Raw genomic sequence first — 22,824 nt, forward strand, 5'->3', positions numbered from 1 at the left:
GTTTCTCTAGAAATGATCCAGGTAGGTCTCAGGTGAAATAAAAGCCCAGAATACAGAGCAACTATTTGCCATGCAGTGAAGCTATGCAGAGCCTAACTTTAAATTCTTCTAAGTTTTATACCTGTAACTGCTCAGGTTCACAAAAAGCACTTACGCAGCTTCAAGAATAAGAGTTTTGCAGGTAATTTCAAGAATGTTTATTTTAGTGTGACAACATAAAAGCAAGCACACCAAGGGAGAACATCTGGGCTCCTTTTATTTAAATGTAAAAAGAAATAGGCACATTGAAATTATGCCTGCTGTATACTGCATTTAAGCACTTTCCTTCACACAGTTCTCCAACACAGACATTTAAACCTTTATGGCCATGTACACAAGCCAAGAGGCACAGCAGACATACCCTCCAGTTTAATGATATCTGGACAGTAGAAGTGGATCAGGGCTGCCAGAGCACAGCCATCTGTACCATCCTTCAGCAGATTCTCCACCAATGGAATGCAGGGCAGCTGTTTAAGCAATGTTTGCTCCTTCCGGTAACGAGCCTACAATTTGAAATGGAGAAATTTAGAGAAGCAAAGGCTCTGAAACATATGAAGAAACATATTCATACTGTAGGTTTTACATTGTTAGTAAAAAAGCACTATTCAAGAAATAGATGAATATTCTCAGTATTCTATTTCCTAACACTATTCGTATTATGCTACATTTTGAACAGGATAAATAATATCTAAGAGGAAAGGAACAATGCTAATACTGAGCTTAGCCTCCAAAATTATCAAGTTTTGATAATCTCTGTACAGCACACTAAACTAAATAACATTCTATACCTTAATTAAAATTTAACAGTCATTATTATGCAAAATGATCTGTGTGCAAACACAGTGAGGCAAGTCCTTAGCTAATGCAACTTCAGTTTACTGGCAAGTCATATGACTCTGAAGTTAACACACCTAAGTATCTTGCCCAAAATCTCATTCATATAACTGACTTTATGACAAATTCAGAAACAAGGAGATCTGCATTTGATCAACTCAATTTTTATTACTAGCATGTGTCACTATAAGCAGTCATAAACATATGTCACTCATAAACATAGAGAAATATTAATGGTCAACTGTTATGACCATGCACTGACCCAGTAATATGTGGAAATATTTCAAAAATCAAGTCAGCATATAAAGAGATCATTAGGTTAGGATACTAATATAGCATTTATCTGCAGTGAGTATATTTTCAATGGGTTTCTTTTTTTTGTGATAGAAGAAGAGGGCTTATTGAAAAAATGGATTTAATATCATTCCTATTTTTTCCCACTTCTTCCTGGGCAAAGAAATGGAGGTGGAAGAAGGTGGTATAGATTTTAATTTGTTCACTAAGACATTTTTAAACAGTAGTGAAGGGTTACTGCTGTATTCATACCATGAACTACTTAGTAGTAGTAGAGAGTTAATCTCATGCTATTTAAATGCATCTATACACACTGAACTGCAAATCTCCCTGTAGGGACCCTCAGAAGTCTTTGTGGAAATCACTCTTCCCAGCAAGACTAAAATTGACTGTTCCTACCTCCAACTCTCCACCTTTTGGCTGTGCTGGAGCAATTCCTGATGGAACTGTACCAAAACCATTGGTCCAGCTACAGCAACTCTCTCCTTTGCTTCTGCAGTGAATGAGTGCATGAGCAGGGATGGAGGTTTTATGGGTGGGGTAGGAATTGTTTAAACCATCTGTGCATGCACAAAGGTCTGTAGAACCACAGAGTGACCCTCAGGGCTGTACTTACTGTCACTGGATTTCTGTCAGGATCACATGGGATTATTTTAGTGAATTTTAGTGAATTATTTTAGTCAGTGTTCCCTAACCGGCCTAAGAAGTAAAAGCTTAATCTGGCAACAGCAGCCACATCAGTTCTAGAAACATAAAGGGCTTGCACTTGGACCAGAGAATTTATACCTGAAGCAATTAATATTTAAAAAAAACCCCTGAGACTTAGTTGCTATTTCATGCTTTTAGTGTAGTCATATTTGTGTGTCAAATACACTTTATAAAAATGAAAATCCCATTTTTGTGTGCTAGAGGAAACATTAACACTAAACAAAAATCATGTTCCTGTTATGCATTATTAATACTCTTTTCTCTATGTTCTTAATACTCCCTAGTATCTCTAATGAAATAGGCCAATTATAATTGCAGTGAAAGTTAATTCTTTCTCACTCTATGGCAATCCAGTGACCCACTACAATGAAAATGCTGCGAGTTTAAAATTCCATGTTATTATGTCCAGGTATGTCCTCCTCCACATGACCGAAATTATGTCTATGAAATGCCAGGGTTTCATTATGATTAAGCATCAATAATGGTAATAGATACAGATGGACTGAACACCATGATCCCACAAGCTCTGTTTAATTTATATATTCTTTTGAATAGTATCTTTCAATGCAGTATTCAAAAAATATTAGAAATTGACAATATAGTGGTGTTGCACAGTAAATCCTGTGAAAAAGTACACTGCACTTTGATGATGCCTTCACTGGCCTTATGAACAGTACCCACCCATGCTAGAAACTGTGTCATCTCTTTGAGGTGGACAAAGAGGATTTAATTCATTGTAGAGAATACCAAGCACATTACTTCAGGAAAGATAAACTCATGTAACCTGATTTGCTAGGTTCATTAGTGTACAGAAGGCATCATGTTTCAATTTGGTTGAAAAGATAAAAGAAATTACACCAAAAAAATGAAAGACACTGGTAATTACACTGCATTTTAAATAAACTTCCATTTGAAGAAACTCTTCTCATCAGCTGCAGTGTTTGCTACTAAATATATATGCAATAATGCAAAAGATGAACTTCTACATTATAAAGCTCTAGAGCTAATTGAAACAGAAATGCTAATACAGGCATCTTGTTTCTGCGATCCTAAACCATCCTGATTTAGCATCCTTGAGCTTATTCCACTTAACCTAGTCTAGGTCTAGTCAAGACACTTGCCTAGAAACAATGTCAGCTAAAGATGAGCCAACAGCACACCAGCTACTCTGTCCTAAGTGCTTGTGTGGATTCAGAGCTAATCATTAACAATGAATGCTCTTGCACGTTTACCATACAGTAGATAACATGCTGTAAATGTACTTATCAGTTTTTAGCTGCCTCTGTGCTCAGAAATATCTGACACTATGAAATGTGCTCTGTTCTAAAGGGAAGAGACAGAAGGCTGGCTGAAGTGACAGAGCAGCCTGAGTTTTATCAGTAGCACTTGGGGTTTAACTGCATCTCTACTGAACTAACACCACCAAGTAACATAAGTACCACTAATTCAAGTTGTTTACAGATTACTGACAGGCAAACTGGAGTTAGCTTCTCAACAGATTGAGTATTTTAGATTTGAATATCACTTTTATGCAAAGGAACATACTCACTAGTAAACCAACACTCTAGACAAAAACAGAACACAGACATTCTGAAACTGTTTTCAAGTAGCCTTACTTTGACAAAATAAGACATAAAAATTTGTGATATCATGGTCCATCTTATATTTTTTCTGCATTATTCCCTCCAATTACACTCAGTTAAGGTAGTTATACTACCTTAATTCCAAAACAAAATTAAAGGGCTGTACTGTGAAGAGCAGAGTATCTGTGTGTCACAACTGCAATAGGTACCTTTATAGAGCAATTGCCCACAGAGACTGTCAGGAATCTGAACACTGCTCAGGCTGCTGGACACTTTTAAACTTTTTTTAATACTTTAAAACTGCTTTTCCAGACACAGAGTATTTTTTCTGGTTGCCTACATGCAACTGCCTTGTTATTTTCGATTTCATTTGCAATATAAGAACAGTGTTTTATTAGTTATGGCAAGGAATACCCGAGGGACTGCTAGATCAATTATTTGGTAATCTTTAGAGCAATGATAGATGGGAATTAGTTCTTTGGAATTCAGATCAGAAGTATGCAATTCTGCATATACCTGAACAGCTGTTCCCAGCCAAACCTTGCTAAATAAACAATCTGAATGCACATCAGGTGTGAATTCCTACATGACAGAGGAAAGCAATGATAACCCCAAGGTGACACAGCACAGAGAAAACAAACTTTATATTATTGCAGACATGAAAAGTTATTTTTAAAATAGTTTTAGTGAAATTATAGTCCCCACTAAAAGTGGTCTGCTTTGGGTCATTTTGTGTAGGAAGAGATTAAGAGCAGTCTTAAATCAGCTGAAAAAATGGGGAATTCTAGATGAACGATGTAATGATTGCATATGCTTAGAATAAATAAGATTTCAGATTGCATGTAGCATCAACAATCAAAAACTACTTCTGTAAGTCTCTTTTTAAAAGAGAACTGGTATCAAATAGTATGTGTTTACTGAAAGTTTATGAAAAAGTAGTTTATAAATGTTCATTTGACATGTGTTAATAACAGCTAGCACCGCCTTGTACAAACCCACTGATTGTCTGAAAAGTAATTCCTTATCCAGCATTATATCTCACATTTCTTTTGCACAGATTACCTTGCAAAACAGGCTTCTGCAAGTATGCACTCCTTTGCAGGGCAATCTCTTATAAAAGCATCTCATACAGATAAATGAAATGAATGATTAGACCAGCATGACATGGACAAAGCCATTCCCAAAATAAGCAATTTGATCAAAGTGAAGCAGTTGGGCAAACTTACAGGAACCAGTTTCCAAAACCATTTGGTAGGAGACTTCAGAGGAAGCAGTAGGAAAAAAGGATAAAAGCAAAAAGCAAAGGAAAAAAAAAAAGGAACATTTTATCAGATTTCATAAATTACTTTTATAAAGCAATTTTCTTTAACATTCTCAGTTTTGTATAACAGTGAGTTGTAATTTAATGGCAAGCATAAGTGCACTGTAACCTCTGCATATTGAGCTAATTAGCAGCAATAACACTGGAGAAATATGTCTGCACTCTTGGTAAATCATTACATTTTTCCCACATGAACAGCTAAGATTGTCAGATCAATGCAGTTTTATGAAATGCTTTCACACATCTAATTGTACCCTACATATGCAATCCGACTGAAGAATTCATTTGAGACTTGAAGTCATGATATCACAAGTATCAAAATGAACTCCAGCAGCACACATGGGGAAGCAGGGAAGCTAAAGCAATGAAAAAAGGGATAAACACACTGTAGTACAGTACACCCAACTGCACTGAAGCTTGTGTTAGTTACTTCAAGCCAAACAGTAACATTCAACAATATTTTTAAACAATCATATGACAGTTTGCAGGACAACAAGAGGTACAGGCAGTTATATTTTTACAATGACAAATCACATTAGCATCAGCTGCATGATGTGCAATGACCTGAAATGTAGATGGAGTTTTGACTACTGGCAGAGGAATTATCAGAACTAATACATAAACCTCCAAACTCATACACAATCAAAAAAAATACTAATCTGAAGCACACTGATTTTTTTTCTGCAACCTGTGCACTAGTCTGGCATAATACTTCTAGTATTAAGGACAAAAATATTATGTACCAGTACTATAAATACACACAGAAAATGTCACCACTCTGTTGATTTCATTGTAGAAAAATAAAAACCAAACCCATTATTGAAGTGCAGAAAATAATTTATTTTGTTCTTAATGAAAATAAATATTTTCTGGAAATGGTAAAAATGTAGTTTAAAACTATCACAGAACAAACTGCTATGGAACCTTATTCTTTTATGCAGTTGTTAAAATACTATAAAACCTTGAAACAACTGCAGTAACGATACAGAGCTTTTATGGAAAAAAGCTATTGTGCACTAATGGGTGTGCAGTAGTAACACAGCTATTCTCAACATCCTTCTCCTCCATTTCACTGGATTGTAGCAGGGAAGAATTCCAAAGGCACTTAGAAGAAATCAACTGCAAGATGTATGTCAGTGTGTGGCTCTGGACATTTCCAATAGGATTCAGTTTCTCTTAATCTCACTGAAAAATAGTCAGTGTATGGAAAAACACGCAAATTTGAAAACTAATTATCTTATTCTTCACCTGCAATCAGGAATTCTAAAGTGTATCATAAGGAAAGGTTTTGGCTAAATTGGCTGAGATCAGGCTGCCTATTATTCTATTTAACACTGACAGGAACATTGTTCTTGCCTTTATCAAAGTGCAGTGTATTTCAGAGCTGGACTCCAAAAGTCCACTGATGTCCAGTTAATGCTAGGCTGAAGAGCTACTCCTTGGAAAAAACCACACATTCCTTTCAATTCCAAAGACCAGCTCTCCCTAACAGCAACAACCCAAAACTAGTGATCCAATATATATTTTTATTTATCCACTTGGTTGAAACTCAACTATTTATCAACTTGGTTGAGATGACTACCAACATGCTTCAGAGGGGTGAAAGACTTTTGGAATTTAAATTCAAACATACAACAAGATGTATAAGTGTACATTTTCTAATAAAGGAAAAGAGATTAAAGAAAAGCTGAAGTCTCTTGGACAACCTGGGAATTCAGTAGCTGTTGAACTGTCACTTTAGATCAACAAGAATAAACTTTTTTGCCCTGGAACTTCACAAAAATCAGTCACTATGAAACAAACTAAGCAGAGAATCCTGGCTGACTTCTTCCCAATGTCTAAAATAACAACAAAACCAAAATAAGAACCCACAAAACAAAAAACAAAACAAAAAACAAAACAAAAAACAAAACAAAACCAAAAAAGCTGAAAGAACAAAATAGTCCCTCAGGTTGAGAGCTTATGGTTTTACATGACGATTTTTTTATACTCCCTGACAAAAATTTTTAAACATGACTATAATAAATTTATTTCCATATCAAGTCATCTTAGGGTGCCAAGACACGATAGTCATTATTTCACAAACTTTGTTTCTGCTATCTTTCTTGCACCATCATTTGTGTTCATGCAGCTGTGCACTGGTTGGATCAAGAAGCTCATTCTGCTGCAAACTTTTCTTCTTGACAGGTTAGCTTTTGGTAGCACTGTGGATTTATGAAACATTAAATTCTAGTGGAAGGTGGAGCTACGGTGTTAGTGTTTTACCTTCACACAAGCAGTTGCACTGTTTAAACTGATCTTACAAAAAGTTTGAAGAATTCAAGTACTTAAATGAAGTTACATTTGTTTCTCTCATAGGATTTGCATTTGATTTAAATCTGTTAAGACTGATTCAATCAAAACCACAGAAGCAGACAGAAGAAGAACATGTTTCTGGGAAAGCTCCAACTGCACTGAAAATCAGCAATTTAACCAGTGCAACTGTACGTTCACCACATATTATTCAGTGGAAGCCTAAAAATCAAAGCTAATTACTACAAAACTCGAAATCCTAATTCTGAAAAGAGAAGCAGAGACTCTACCAGCAAAAGGTGGTTACCACAAATCACCAGCTGATCAAGGTCCACAGAGGACTACCTGGAACTAAAAATCATACACACTCCTTCCTCTCATCTTCTACAGACAGCTAGTAGCAGAAGACAGGGAAAGAAAACAAAAGCAGCCTCATAATCTGTTAATATTGATTTTATCTATCCAGACAGAGAAAACAGGTATATCTTATAATTTGTAGTATCTAATAATATGTATTTGATGTTTAAACCTTTTGTAAATGCAGAAATTTACTATTCATTGCAAAGAGATTCACCACACTTCTGTAACAACACAGTAACACAGTTTGGCAGACTTGAGGGCTACACTGAAATTATTTTTCACAACTGATTGATTTACAAATGTGTAACTGTATGAAATAATTTAAAAATTTAGATGTTAACTTTGTTGCACCTTTTAGGTACCTAATTTTCCTGCTTCTTGGCCAGAAATCAAACCTAAAGAAGAGTTTTCCCTCTTGACTACACTTACCTATTCTACCCATGTTTGCTTGGGCCATCTCTAATCAACAGCAGGGGCATTCAGAATTTAAATTTACTTCACAATCAAGACCTGACCATACCTTGGAAACTCTGAAACTTAAATAAACAAAGGTTTTGTCCAGAAAGGAGAGATAACTAAGCTTCTTGAATTTTCATATGGAGTTCACCATTTGAACTACTAAATGCCTTGGTAACAAGGAGAACATAAATTAAAAAGCCCCAGGCTGAAAATTATGGTGGGAGAGAGAAAAGCTGAACAATGGATAATTCCAGTTCCTCTCCATGCTAAGTTTTAAAAAACAAATAGAAGCAACAGTTAGGAATTTAAAAAAATCAAAGAAAGAAAATAAAGCAATTCAGATACTGATAATTAAGCTACAATTCTAATATGAGCATAGAAAATGCTAAAAATATATATACAAGCATAGTTTAATTTTTCCAAAAAATGGAAAAACATGTAGTAGGGCTTTAGTTAATATAAAGGCAGAATTTAATTTCCCCTGCTCACCTTTTTTTAAATCTAAGAATACCTATTGTTACTAATAACTAAAGCCAAGCACAACACGAAATGAGAAATTATATACATATTTCAACAAGACCCAAACCTGGTACAGGAATTCAGCTACAGTTATTTCACAGCTTTGCTGAGTGCAGAGGTAAGGGCAGTACCATCAGTGATTCTGTGCTTTTACAGGAGTACAAGCACTGATGCAATATGGGGACAGATAATCAGTGTAAGACACCTGGGCATCTGGGAATAAACACTGAGAGATGCCTGACAAGAGCCATGTGATAATTTAACTGGAACCCCTGTTAGAAATGCTGCCCATCTTGATTTGATGCAATGGACCCATCCAATGCATCTGCATTAGTTTTCCTTGTAAAGCCAGCATTCAGTATAATCCTCAGTTCAGAAATACAAGGTTTAGTTGGAATATTTCATGTGTTTCTAAACCTCAGATATTTGCATGCATGCAATGACCATTACCTTTAGGAAGACTAAGTGGAAACTTGGGAAATACTGTGAGACATGACTAAAAGAAAAGCTGAGATATCACAGCAGTAAATTAACCAGCAGTTGAACAGTTCCTCAAAGAAAACCTGAGTCTAATCCTCATGCTAATACAACCCCCAAGGACAGAATACCTTACTTGACAATGTAATTTATGCAGCTGAACCCCTAAAAAAACCATAACATGAACCTGGGATAACAGTATCCAAAACTCAGTATACAGAAGAGGTGGCATTAAACACACGTTTTTTCCATGATATGGCAACTGTTGCATGATTTTGCTATTTTGCCAATGCATTTGTACCTTAGTGAACAAAACTGGGCTCTTGTGTTCTGTTAAAGCTTCACAATTCATCTAAAACACCACAATACTATTTTTTAGTAAATGTGTTATTCCTCTGAGTCCATTTATGGCATCAGTTGCAGACTATATAAATCTTTCAACAATTGACTTAAAAATGTTGACAGTGAAGATAAATTCTAAACTTAAAATTTCGTCCTTTTATTTGTAATATAAATTGCAAACTCTAAATGAAAATAAATATTACTGAATTTTTACAAGTAAATGTAATTTTACAGAATTGCTCTGATAATAGTTTTCACTTTGATATATATGTTTATCATATTAAAACTCTCATGTACTTTTGATTTTCAAAATTGTTCTCATCTTTCCAAGTGACCTAAAAACCACATAAAACTTCCTACTATTATTTTCAGGAAAAAGAAAAACCATTAGAGGACAGAGGAACACAGGTTATCTCCCTGGCCTCTGTTTACTTTGTTTTATCTGAGTTTGAGAAATGAACTTGCCAAGGACATCTTATTCTCCACATTTCTAAGCTACTATCACTACTGATACTGAACACAGTTTAAATTTTTTTTTCCATGGCAGGGTATATGCACCAGGGTCACACTCTCATTGTAAGAACCACCATTTTCTTTTGCTGAGTCACATTAGCCTTCATTGGCATTCCTTATATTTAAAACCCCCCTACAAATGCAAAGATATTCACTACACTCATGGTTTTTGAAGCTGAGCATGTAATCCATGCTGGTAACCCACCAGTCCCTCAGAGTGGCACTGAAAAGGAGGCAGCAGCTCAGGTGAGAACAGGCCAGGCTGGGAAGGAGGATTACAGCCTTGCAGCAGCCTGGAAATCTGGTCTGCATTCATGTGCAGGGATAACACCAAAAGGTGCTCACACTCATTACCAGTTCTTCAATAAATAGTTATATCACAATAGGGTAAAGGATCTTTCATACTCTGGAACTGTCTGCTATCCCTATGTATTCTGATGTGCATATAATGCTACTTAATTAACTGAGGTCTGCAAACAAAAGAAAAAAATCCTGTTAGGAAAGGAAATCAAACATAATCTGTTTTTATTGTATAGATAATAAAACCTGTAATCAACCAGTATTTTGGATCATAGCCAGCACAATCCTTCCCATGATACCACATACAGATCTCTCTCCTGAGATTCATGCAATACACAAGGAAAAAACTATTAAAAACCATGAAAAAAAGTTCTGGTCTTCTTCACATCAGATCTTTCTAGGGTTTTAATTCACTTCAAAGTATTCCTTATTCTTAAATTCCTTAGCACTAATGTAACAGATGTTTCCCTGCTATCAAAGATTTATTTGTCAGAAAGGACAACTGGCTATAAAAAGTGCAGTTCTGTTAGTTTTATTTTTAAATGTGTATTTTCATGATAGTGTTAGAACTAACAACAAAATGAATATTACAAGTTTGCTTTCTTTAACAAGCAGTTGACAACTCAATGTCTGCAATGTCTGTTTACAGATAAAGGCTTATTCTTGTTTATAATATTTTAACTCCTCCACCTACCTTTTGACCTCCTGCAGATTCTGCACTGTGATGCTCTTTTAGTTTTTGTTCTTGTTCCATGATGTCTTTCAAATGTTCGTTTACCTAGAGACAAAATAGTTCATTCAGTTGTCTGTTCTAAGAAGCAAATCATAGGAATTAGAAGTTCTTCAAAAGGTCTATAAATCACAAACACAGAACTAAAGAGAGAAACCAAACCCTGAAGCAAAATCAGCAAATGTCAGTCTCAAATGCAGTCTAAGGTCACTGCTTGTTAGCTTTACATTGTACAAATTAACCAGTCCCTTATTATGCTCAGTCACATTTGATTAACAGGGTATCCTTTGTCACTTGATTTGATTATGCAGTGAAGGTAGATCACTTCAAGCAAGATGTGTTCAAACAAACAGAATACCTTTGGGCTTAAATCATGACAAAGTACACAATGAGATGACACCTTATAAAGAGCCAAAAAGAGACTCTTGAGAGGGCACTGTGGCATCTCAACATGACAGTGACACCTGAGATATCATTTGTGGTATATATTACAGTATTAATTTAGACTTCTCATTTATTTGGTTCACAGGTTTATTTAGTTCTGCAAACTTTTCTTTTTATATTCCATAAACAGCAGGTGAAGGAACAGTCTGTATCAGAACATCCTGATATACCTATGTACACAAATACACATCCTAGCCTCTCATCTCTAATCAAATCATACAGACAACAAACAAATCCCCAGCTTGCTTTTCCAGCACTCATACCTTGTTTATCCAGTACATGACAGCATCCTCAATGTCATAGGGCACCTCTGCAGCCTGGAAGAAGGTTGAATACTGCTGAGTGCAGGCGATGACTTTCTCCACGCTCACCATCTCCACAGTGTAAGCCATCATGAGGGTGTCGATCATGGCCAGGTGAGCACTCTACAATCAGAAGCACCAACACACGATTAGTTTGCAAATCAACAGATTCCTCTTATGCATTGCTTCTGAACATAGCCACATACATGGAAAGGCCAAAACTGTAAATGCTACAAGTTTTCTGTCTGATTGCCAGTTTTAAATGAAAAACAAATGAAAATAAACATAACAGACTTGAGAACACATATTAAATTGCAAATTAAAATAACTTCTGTAAAAAATTTAACACCAAATTCAAAGAATCGAAAGTGAACAGAATAAGCAAGTTTAATGATTCAAACATCACATCATTTTTAACAGAGCTAAAGAGATCTTTCAAATTTATCACAATAGCAAAACCAATCTCCCCTGTCTGATCAATTTGTACTGAAGATGCCTGATGAATTTGTAGTTATTTGTACTGAAAATAAAAGCTGAAACTGCCTGGTAAACAACCTTGATTGTCATGAAAATGCTGCATTAATATGTGAAAGTTCATCTATATTTAAAGTCCTAATCCAGGAAGAAGACGTGATTATACTAATCTTTAGTAAAAACCCAACTAAATGATAGAAAAACATCTATTTTTCTTCTAGTACACAAGTTATGTTATGCAGATGTAATGTAGGTGCCACAGCTATAGATACACAACCAGGTTTAAAATAATATACCTTCTGTTAAAGGAAGAGGTACTTTTCTTCTGATGTCATATATGGAAAGATGATGGCTATTTCACAGTCTGTTCAAAATAAAAAAACAACTTCCCCCTACACAACCCAACACTATAACGAAAAAAGGAGGATTATAACCAGGATTTACAATTGATTCCTGTGACTGAATAACCAAATGATGGTGGTTTCTAGAGGCAGTGCCTCTAGCTAAACCCATTTATTTCTGCTTCATGATAAGAAAAACAGAAACAGCTAAGTATGAAACAAGATTTCCCACAGATCAGAACAATTTCCAAAGACAGTGTTTTAAAAACACTGCCTTTAAACAGAGTTCACAAGGCAAAAAAAGATCCCCAACGCTTGTTAACACCATCACTTCAATACTATAAAAAATATTCATATAAACATCTCACAAGGTAGCTGTTAGAGCCATGGTAACAGCAATGAACAAAATGAGTCACACAGCAATATGCTATCTAATCATCACAGTTAAGGCAGTTCATGCACATCACTTATTCCAGAATTCCCAGCATGAAAAAGAACAGATCCAGCCCGTGTGCTGCTCTTAGCATTTGTATCACCAATCAAAGTGATCATGCTGACCTCAGAAGGAGCACCTATTGCTATTGTTTCACAAAAAAGGCAAATTACACTTAATAGACATTCACAAAACTGAAGCTGACAGACAACCTTCTTGTTCTTGGAGCCTGGGTATGGCCTGAAAGCCCTCTCTGCCAGACTCCATCCCTGCTCCCAGCAGCACAGCTGGGCAGGGCTCAGCACCTCCTCACTGCTGCCAGCACTGATGGACTCAGGCTGAATAAACTCCTTCCACCACTGATATTACACCTTAGGGGATTATTTACAGACCTTAATGGACAAATACTGATACAAGCTCCTGGGTGAATGAAGGGAAGTGCTGGGCAGCTCAAAGTATTGAAGAAGGGGCAGGGTATTGCCTCATGAGGAGCCTGCACCCCAGGGTGCAGTGCAGCAATGCTCTACACGGATGCACGAGCTGCTCCTCTGCTGGTCCAGCACTGCAGTGCAGAGAGAGGCTCAAATCAATTACCACATAACTATGAGTACAGTCCCCCAAATCCTTGTGAGGGATCACAGAGCCTGGGACAGCCAAACAAATCCATGCAGTTCTGGTAGGAGTTCCCAGTGCAGATTGCAGGAAGGTAGTTTAGCACATGTAACAGGCACTAAAGAAGAGAAGATTTGGATCATCTCTGACATCTGGGGTCACTGCTCTAATCTTTCCTTGCTACATCTTGCCTAGATTAAAACCTTGTACTGTTTTCAGAACCTCCTCTCAAAACTAAAAAAGAAATTAAAAATGCAAGAAAATGCTGCCTTTGCTTTTTAAGAGAAGGTAGTGCATGAAAATGTCTTTTCCAGTATCCCATAGAGAATGGTACTGCTAGGAGTGTGCTAGGAGCCATCCAGGCTGATCCAGAGCTGTTCACACTGCCTGCTGCCCAAAGAGATTCTTTCCACCTTTCACTGCCTGCCTGTGGGGAGGACACTGAGTTCTGACAACCAAGGAAGCTCCCAGAGGTGTGAAAGCAGCATCTTCTTGCCCAGTGTTGATCCCTGAGTAGTGCCCTGGCTACTACAGCTGTGCTCTGGGACCAGCCTGCAAGAAAAACCACCACTGCACTCCCCAGAGGGAATTTAGTAGCCTTCACCTTCCATGCTGAATGTCCTGGGGTGATTTTGTGATGTTGAATTGTATCCCCATTCATCAGCTTCTCTAGAAAACACCTACAAAGTGGATTGCTAGTGGAGAGAGAAAGCCACTGAAGTCTTGCTAGAACTGCCAATATGTTCAATACATTATAAATACATTAGAAAAAGTAAATTATTTACAATTAGTTAGCTGAGTCTCATTTCAATGCTTCTAGCAAATCATTAATGAAGTGCAAACTACTTAAACAAACAGAGGGAAGAATGACCTTAGATAATAATTTGTACTATCAAAACTAAGTGTAATAAAGTTTTACTGACACTGGCTAGATTCGTGTCACAACCTTTATTTTATACAAGCAAACAAATACAAGCATCTACAGTATCAAAAGTGACTCCAAGTTATTTTCTTTATAATCCAGGCAGGACACTTAGAAGACTTTTAAAAAACAGTAAATAAGAAAAAGAAGAACGAGTATTATCCTGAGAAACAAACAACAAATTACCACTTCTTTTAGCGAGCAAAACTCAAAATTTTATAAATAGTTTCTTTAGTAATGAAAATATTTAAAATTAGTAACATATATGTATTTATTCCCCTAGAAAATTGCAAGCAACCAAATAAACATACAGGATAACTTGTACCTAAAAAAATTGTTTAGTTCGGTTTGTTTACTGTTTTTTTTTTTTTTTAAAGGAGTTACAAAAAGAATGAGAAAACTATTTAATTTCACATACAGCCTTACTGGTATTCTTCCACTTATTCTGGAAAGAGCAGACAAGCTGCATTATTTTACATCTCTTCATTCCCTGTGCTCAGTAAGAAAGAGTAAACTAAAAACTGCACTATAAAAATAGTGTCCTACTGTCCCAAATACAGGCTTTGTCAGCATAACTGCTGAAGTTTTCTAAAAAACCCCAAATTTTAAGAAATTCTGTTGATAGTAATAAACTTCTGATTTTTCTGCCTCTCTCACTGAACAGCATATTTTAGGTATAGCTAAAAAAAATCAAGAGGGAGAGTTCACTTTTATTAGTCAGATCTGCAGTTACAAGTGAATTATGCGAGGAAGCAACATTTCATATCTGAAGGAGAAACAGAAACCACTTTGAGCTGGGCAGAAACCAGGATCAGCCACTCAGCAACCTCTTCTTTCTCTGCATGAGCCTGGACACAATGCCTGAAGGAAGTGTCCAGGAGCTGCTGATCATTAAGATGAAGACAGTACATTAAATTTTGGTATTTCCTCTGAGGTAGCACCATTCAGATACACAGCCTAAAAATCCCAGGCAGGATTTCATGCTGTCACATACCTCCCACATCCAGAATTGCAGCAAGGCATAAAGATAGATGTACAATTCCAAAAAAAGAAAAATAATTTTAGAGAAATAATTTTAAAAATCCCTAAATGGTAACATAAAATTATACAAACCCATTAGAGAAATATCTTTTAAAAAAGTCAAGATCAACACAGCAGCAGTGAACAGCACAGGAAATAATACACTTTTCCCATAGGTGTTATGCAGAGATTTGGTTTGAGTCAATTCAAAAACCCTTTTTTCTTTGATTGCCTTACTACAATGGTGCAAAGTAATAAAGTCTTAAATAGAACAAAACAATATATTAAAAAACACAAAATGCTGCATTCTTAGAGGTATTTTATTTTCTAAGACACAAATGTGGTTTTGTCTTTCCCAGCTACAGTCTGCACAGAACACAAGAGTTTTAACTTACTAATCTTTACAATCTCATGTAATTACTGGTTAGTTTCTGCTCTGTAATGTAGGTTCCACAGCTTTTCATTCTACTGCTGAATAGTTCAATAAGAAGCTTAGTGAAGAAAAATTATTCTGAGCATGGCTGCTAATGCTTTCCTGTCTGCCTAACATTTGATTACAGAGCTTTCTTCACCTCCACTGAAGAACTGAAAACAATCTCATTAAAAAGTGTACTGAGCAAAAGGTTTATATGATATGTACACACAGATACTTATGGATAAATACAACAAATTACAGACAGCTCCTACACTGTTACCTACTACTAAGGATATTTCTTATATTCCATTAAATGATACTCAGGTCAGGACTTCTCTTTCGAGCTCCCTCTTTAGGAAAAACAAAGCCAAACCCATTTCACACTAAAGCACTTGAAGAAAGAGGAAGAAAGAAAACAGAGGATACAATTGTTACCTTCATGCTAAATAGAAAGAAATTATTTGTTCACTCTTTCCTGGAGATTTTTCTTGTAATCGAAGTCCCCTAAACCCACTATGCTTTGGAGAAGAGATTTGATCTTTGACAGACTGGCTTTTGTAAACAGAAATACAGAGTGCACAGCAAATACATATATTTCTAGCTCAATTCACTAAAGATTTTGCCTCAACTGGATCAGGCACTTGAGCAAAGAACACAAGAGATCAGCTCTCTACATTTAGTTGGGAGAATTTTTATACCTCCCTTGCATCAGTAGTTAGCACGTAACTTCTGCCTTCTGAAAACAGAGGTTTTGGATCTAGGTACTTTTCACACTCCAGTAAAAAAACCAGTAATTCCAAGGGCTTGATAACAATTACTCTGATTATCAAGAATATAGATGGAATAATCACTGTAGGACACACACTTTAGGAAAGAAAGGTAAAACAAGAGTTGCTCATATCCATGGTAAAAGAGAGTAATGGCAGGTGAGTATGGGCTTAAACACACAGGAAAGGTGTGCCAAGAGCACTGTGAGGATCTCCTGCCATACCACTGTAACCCCACCTGTGCACTCAGCTTCCCTGCAGGTTCTGTGAACAGCAGTTTGAGGAGGCTGGCTAGCTTAAGCCTCCAGGCCCCTTTCCCAGAGACCCTCCCCCAGATAATCCAAGTCTCAAATGAATCTGCTAGCATGAGGAGGTATCATCTAAACTCCAAGTCTCAATTAAAAAATGCACAATTCCAGCTCAGGGAAAGTATAGGCCAATGCTTGAGTACTGCAGGAGGTGAGGAATGAATTGATGAGCAGAGCCAATAGGTGGTAACTCCATTACAAATTTCAAAGCTATTTCTTCATTTGACCATCATTTTTACAGCAGAATAAAGACAATTTTGATACTACAATATTCTAAAATATTTCAATCAACAAAACAAAGCAGACTGAAGCAGTCAGTTCTGCTCTGTTTGATGATTTCTGGATGCAATTCCTCTCTAGCCTCACACAGTACTTATCCTTGGCACAATCCTAAAATAAGCCCAGCTGTCTAGTTAGTCTTGTCCTGCAAGGGAACGATCATGGTGAATTACCTCCTTGTTGCATTGCCATGAACAACAAGGGCTTGACTCTGATAGGATGCTTACTCAGCAAGAACAGGCATTACTGAGTCATGCTAAGGACTTGAGACAGGTTCTGCAACACAGAGGGAATGGGTTTTGCTTTCAATACTTTTATAGCCTTCTCTATTTGGTTAATTTTTTAAATTTACTAATCTATTATATGAATATATATATTAAGGAATCATTGTTGGGCTGACTATACACATCTGACACAGAAAACAAGTCACTCCTATAAAAAGGATTTCTCAGGTACAGATATTGGCTACGTTAAGCATTTTCATAGCACTTACAAATTTGACCTAAGGTTTCCTCATTATGCTCATTAGGGAGTTTCACAATTTGATCTACTAATACAATCCTAACTAAATACCTAACAGAGATTCCCAGATTTTCTGGATGACATAACCAAGTGAGACTTTCACCTACTCCAGGATATAGTGAAACAAAATACCTGCACAACACCCACTGGAATCAAGAACCATCAAATGGTGCTTATTGGAATTTCGACTTATTTTATAGTTTCACACGACCTACTTTGAATTTTTAAAATATAATTACCAACTGCAAGTTGCCTGTTCTTATTTAGTGGGAGAATCAAGTGCCTAATGGTAAAAACCACAAAGGCACTTCAGTGTCTTGATGCTCAGTAATACAAGTTTCAAAGATAAATATTGGTAGTTAGATAGTTTAAACTAAAGTAAGAAAGTAACATAAGATAACCGGTAAGACAGTGATACATGTTTTAACAATTAAATAGCAAGAGTCTCAAAATTCCCAGAGGACTTTGTTTTTGCAGATAATTCAGGATTTTCCTAGAACATGCTGTCAAATCCTGTCTGCATAAAACAACCCAAAAATCTCTTATACAAATTACTTATGTGCATTGTCTCCTTGCTCTTTTGCTGGTTCAAACCAAGAACGAGCAGTAATTGTATTAAATATCTACTGAATTGCTTATTTTCACAGCAAGCTTCGCTACTCTTTGAAGAACACAGGAGTGGGAAAAACAAGGCTTTGTCTTATCCATATATAAAAAAAAAAAAAAAAGCAGTTCCTCTTCCTGACTCACTCATACCTGCATAGGAATGACATAAAAACCACTGGTTTAACTTCTCTGGCAGCTCAGCTAACACCTGCAGAGGCAGTTATCACCAGGAAGTATCAAAGCACATTCATCTCAGAACATCTGCTGGAAGAACCCAGCCTAGGAGTGCTGCAGAACTGCTTCTTCATGGACAAGCAAGAGCAGTGCCAAGACAAGCTGGATTTCTACAGAATTTGGGGTGAAGAGTTCAGAGTAGAGTGATGCTACAGAAGTATGTAAGAGGGGAAGTTCAGCAAAGAGAAAAAGAGGCAGAGATGCCCAAATAAAATTTATGTGTAGGGCTGAGGTGTTAATCCATGGAGATGAGACAGGAAAAGGAAGCAGGGATGTCTTCTCCAGTGCACGAAGTCTGGCACTGCAAGCCCCACTGACAGAGCCTCCCTGAGCCACGGCTCAGCCTGGGATCACAGCACACGACTGCTGAAACTTTACAACACACACTTCTAATTCATCTGCTTGACACTTAAATACTGACAGCCAGTGCTGAATGGCAGCTTTTCTAGCCCAGGTAACTGATAGCACATGCTTACTGACTTATCTGCATTTCAGGTTTGCATTTTTTTCTTTTTTTGGATCAAACTAGTTAGTTACTCACACCCTTTATCTCACAATCCTTAGAAAGTTTAAAGAATTGAATGAATGCAAAATACCCATTTAGTTGAAGGCATGCAACCAACTTGATATTACAATAATAATTTACTAAAAAGTCACCTAAATACAGAGCATAATATTCCCCATAATTCCCAACATTTAACAAATCTACAGCCTTGGTTTCTGATGAACTGAATTGTAATAATGAGCTTTTCTGTATAAAGTACTAATGATGCTTTAATTGCAGTGATCAATAGTACAACATACTGGTTTGTTCAATTAATTTGTTTCAAAAACAGAACTCTCAATATCATTATGTTTGTAGAAAAGGTGAACAAAAAAACCACTGCTTTTCTACAAGAAAGGAGATGACATTATCTATGGATCTTCCCCTCATTTCTCAAACCAAAAGAGGATCAAAGTAGGTCAAATTATCAATGGAAATCTCCAGCTGAATTCCACACAGTTCTGGGACTGGCCTTCCAGGGTATGGTTTTAACTCCTACATTCCACCCTGTTTCCTCAGGAAATGTGCCTCCCAGCTGGAACTTGTATGAGACACTTGTCACAATATAAAACTGGTAACACAGACTTAAATCGTCCAGGAAGGCATTTTAAGAACAACTTTTAGTTATAAACAAGATACTTGGAGTGTTTTGTTGCAAAAACCATCTTTGTTTTTGAGAGTTAACATCTTTTTTGGTCCAAATTTGTATTTTTATAATGTATAGGGAAATGTGTATCATTCAGCACCTTAGATACAGCAAAAAAAAAAAAAAAAAGTAGTACTGAAGCTAACGCCTCAGACATGTAAGCATCCAAGATCTAGGGACAGATTCATTCTGTCACAAGTCAAATATCATCATATTTTTACAAAACTGCTGCTGAAGAACCTATGAAAAGCTTCTGTGTTTTTTGTTAAATTGCTGATGCACAAAAACTGATTTCTAGGAAAGAAACATGAGAACCTTTTTTAGGCTTAGCTTTCTTCGTTGATCTAGCAAAATACTGGCTTAAGAAATCAAAACATGTATGTTCATTTCAACATGCTATCTTCAAAAAGAGGAAAACTAGTTTCAATTTCTACATGAGAACATAATATGAAATCTTCCTGCATTCACATATGAACAGGCTCCTGATAATTTCCTTACTGTTTCTTTATTAACCATACAAGGAGAGAGAAATAAGGTCCTTACACTCATTACTTTTACATTTACATTATTACATTAAGAATTGGAGTACATTACATTAAGAATTGGAGTTATTTGATATTTTCTTCAAAGGTTTTTAGGAATACCATGTTTATAGACCATAACACAGCACAGTAAGACATGAGAGGGAAACTGACCTGGACAAAAATTTTCTGCTAAAATAACAGCCAAGGTCAAAAGAAATTTCCTAGTCTCCTACTTTAAATGAACTCTATCAGCAGTGTTAAATAATTAAAACAGACACACAAAATTATACTGATCACAAGAAATCTATTTCTCTAAGGTAGTAAAACCTTGTAAGTGACAACCTGCTAACTAATAGCATTACTAAATCAGACAGCTGACCAACATTTTTCCATCTACTTATTAAAAGATTAGGACAGGCCAGCCACAGCAGTGGCTGCTAAACAAGGATATGGCACACACTGGTGTGATAGCACAAGTGGGAAAGGTGCTTTATGGCTGTTTCAATAAACATATTCAAAAGTGTTTCCACTTGTTTGGTTAATCTGGACTAAACACCAAACTTAAGGACAGATCTTGAACCTCTGAAGTAGAGCATGGGTTCTTCAGAAAAGGACTCTTACATTTGCACACACAGGCATAAAATAATTGCTTAACTGTACACTTTAAGATCTGTTCCTTCATTGTTCAAAGCAACTGTATTAAGGAATACACTTTATTCTTAAGAAAGAGCAATCTGCGTGCCCTCATAGAGATCATGCTGTATCAGTAATCCTTTTTAATAGATTACTTGGACCCGGGGATGTCCACTTCATCTACTGCAGCAGATTTTTGCAGGACATCTGGCAGCAGTTTCCATCACCATAAGCTTCTCCTAAGCACAGGGTCAAACCCAGGCTCTGTCTGCATCAGGAGCTGCTGCAGGCCAACAGGAGCAGATTGGTACCCAGAGAAGGGTTCTGCTGAGGACAGGATACCTACAAGAAGGATTGCAGCTGCCAACTATCACTCTACAGTTAAAAAAATCTGGAATTCAAGCACCGTACTAATAAAAGTAGTGGATTGTATTTCTATCAGTGTTTCACAAAAATGGGAAAGTTGACGACATAGTAACTAAAGCTTTTCTTGAAAGTTCCTCTGGTAAAGGCATGAAAAGTAGTTATCAATATGATACCATCTTCAAGAGGTACAATTTCTTCAAGAAAACTTTCTTTTGAAAAATGAAATGGGAAATTAGCTTGGGGCCTATGCACAGAAAATATTTCAATGTTTTACCCAAAGAATTAAAATAGAACAGAAGACCACTGTGAACTAGAGGCTACTTCTCAGCTAGCTGGCAAGTAAGGTACAACAGTGCCCATTCTCATCCTTTGACAAATATCTGTTTGTGAATTGACACTTTTCAGGGCATGGAAATTACTAAGTCTCCTTCCTCCACCTCTCTTTGGTAATGAAATAACTGCCAGTTCATAAGTACTTTTAAAGATTAAAACAATAAACCACACAACCGTGTTCTCATTCCTCATGCATTTTTGGTTTATAATGTTATTATTCCAAGAGGTGTTGCGTAATTAGTAGCTCTTGAAACAGTGAAGTCAGCTGTAGCAGTAACCTATTCACATTGTAGTAAACAATCATTTTCTTAGGCAAAATATCCCTCCCTCTATTCTCCCCAACTAAGGCAAGCTGAGTAAAAGAGCATGGTGATAAATGAAACAAAACAGAGAAACCAGCTGAAGAGAAAATCACAAGGCAGAAATGGGAAAACTGCTAACTCCTATCCTTTTATTTTCCAAATAATTACTTAAGATGGCAATAACTAGACTGTAAGTATTTTCTTTGCTTACAAGAATACCAATAAATACCAACAGTATTATTTGAAACCTTGTCTACAAGCCCAAGATATGTCATTGCTTGCTGTCCAGAAACCACACAAGCTCTTCATGTGATGAAATCTTTCCTTTGGCAAAAGCAGTGACCTCCATACATGAACCTCACCTTGTTAATTGAAAAGAAGAGGGAAGATGAATGGAGGAAAGGAGCTGGAAAGTATTTTATATCTGTCCTTAAACAATGGATTCAGAGCCCACCAGCTGTAACCATGAAGTCCCATCAGCAGTCCCCATACTGCCATGCAAGGATCAGGGCAGGCCCTGTGCAAGATTCAGGCAGTCCCATTGGTTCTCAGCATTGTTTCATGGGCCAAAAGCATAAAACCACAGAACAAAAATCTCTGCTGGGCAGTTTGGCTGTTGGACATTTGGAGGAACTGAAAACAGTTTGGTTTTTTTCTTTTTATGAGGTGGAAAAGAAACTGGTATAAGCATTGAGGAAGGACATCAAGCCAGGCCAAAATCCCTGGAGCAGAGAAGTACTGCTCCAAAGACTTAAGTGATGTTTTTTTCTGATTGGACTGAGTAAAGCAAAGAAAAGTAGAAACTGTTGTTTTCCATTTTTTTCTTAATTTTAGAATGCCTTATTTTGCTGTGTTTCATGTCAGTGGTTTGTTTCATGTCAGTGGTTTGTTTGGGTTTTTTCCAAACCTCCTTCTCATTAAAATCAGAAATTGCCTGACATCTGTTCTTTCTTTTCAAGCATCCAAACTCTGAAATCCTATAATCCGTAAATGGGAAAGGACGATTACTGAGAAACTTGGCTGAAC

The 22,824-nt window shown here is 36.6% G+C and overlaps 1 protein-coding gene across 4 annotated transcripts in view; it reads right to left on the bottom strand.

The window, feature by feature from the left end:
• CAMSAP2 (calmodulin regulated spectrin associated protein family member 2) overlaps positions 1 to 22,824 on the bottom strand; it is an 82,148-nt gene that overhangs the window by 30,379 nt on the left and 28,945 nt on the right. For 2 of the 4 annotated variants that reach the window (XM_088170109.1, XM_014885555.2), the window contains exons 3-6: positions 11,479 to 11,640; positions 10,736 to 10,819; positions 4,685 to 4,717; positions 401 to 542 (exon numbers count right to left, since the gene is read on the bottom strand). In XM_088170109.1, the coding sequence (XP_088026235.1) occupies positions 401 to 542; positions 4,685 to 4,717; positions 10,736 to 10,819; positions 11,479 to 11,640 (421 nt within the window). The remainder of the gene's footprint in view (positions 1 to 400; positions 543 to 4,684; positions 4,718 to 10,735; positions 10,820 to 11,478; positions 11,641 to 22,824) is intronic. The other 2 variants (XM_014885539.2, XM_014885547.2) reach the window with 1 other exon arrangement.

The sequence above is a fragment of the Sturnus vulgaris genome, chromosome 9 (assembly GCF_052056855.1).
Source record: "Sturnus vulgaris isolate bStuVul1 chromosome 9, bStuVul1.hap1, whole genome shotgun sequence".
NCBI classification, from domain to species: domain Eukaryota; kingdom Metazoa; phylum Chordata; class Aves; order Passeriformes; family Sturnidae; genus Sturnus; species Sturnus vulgaris.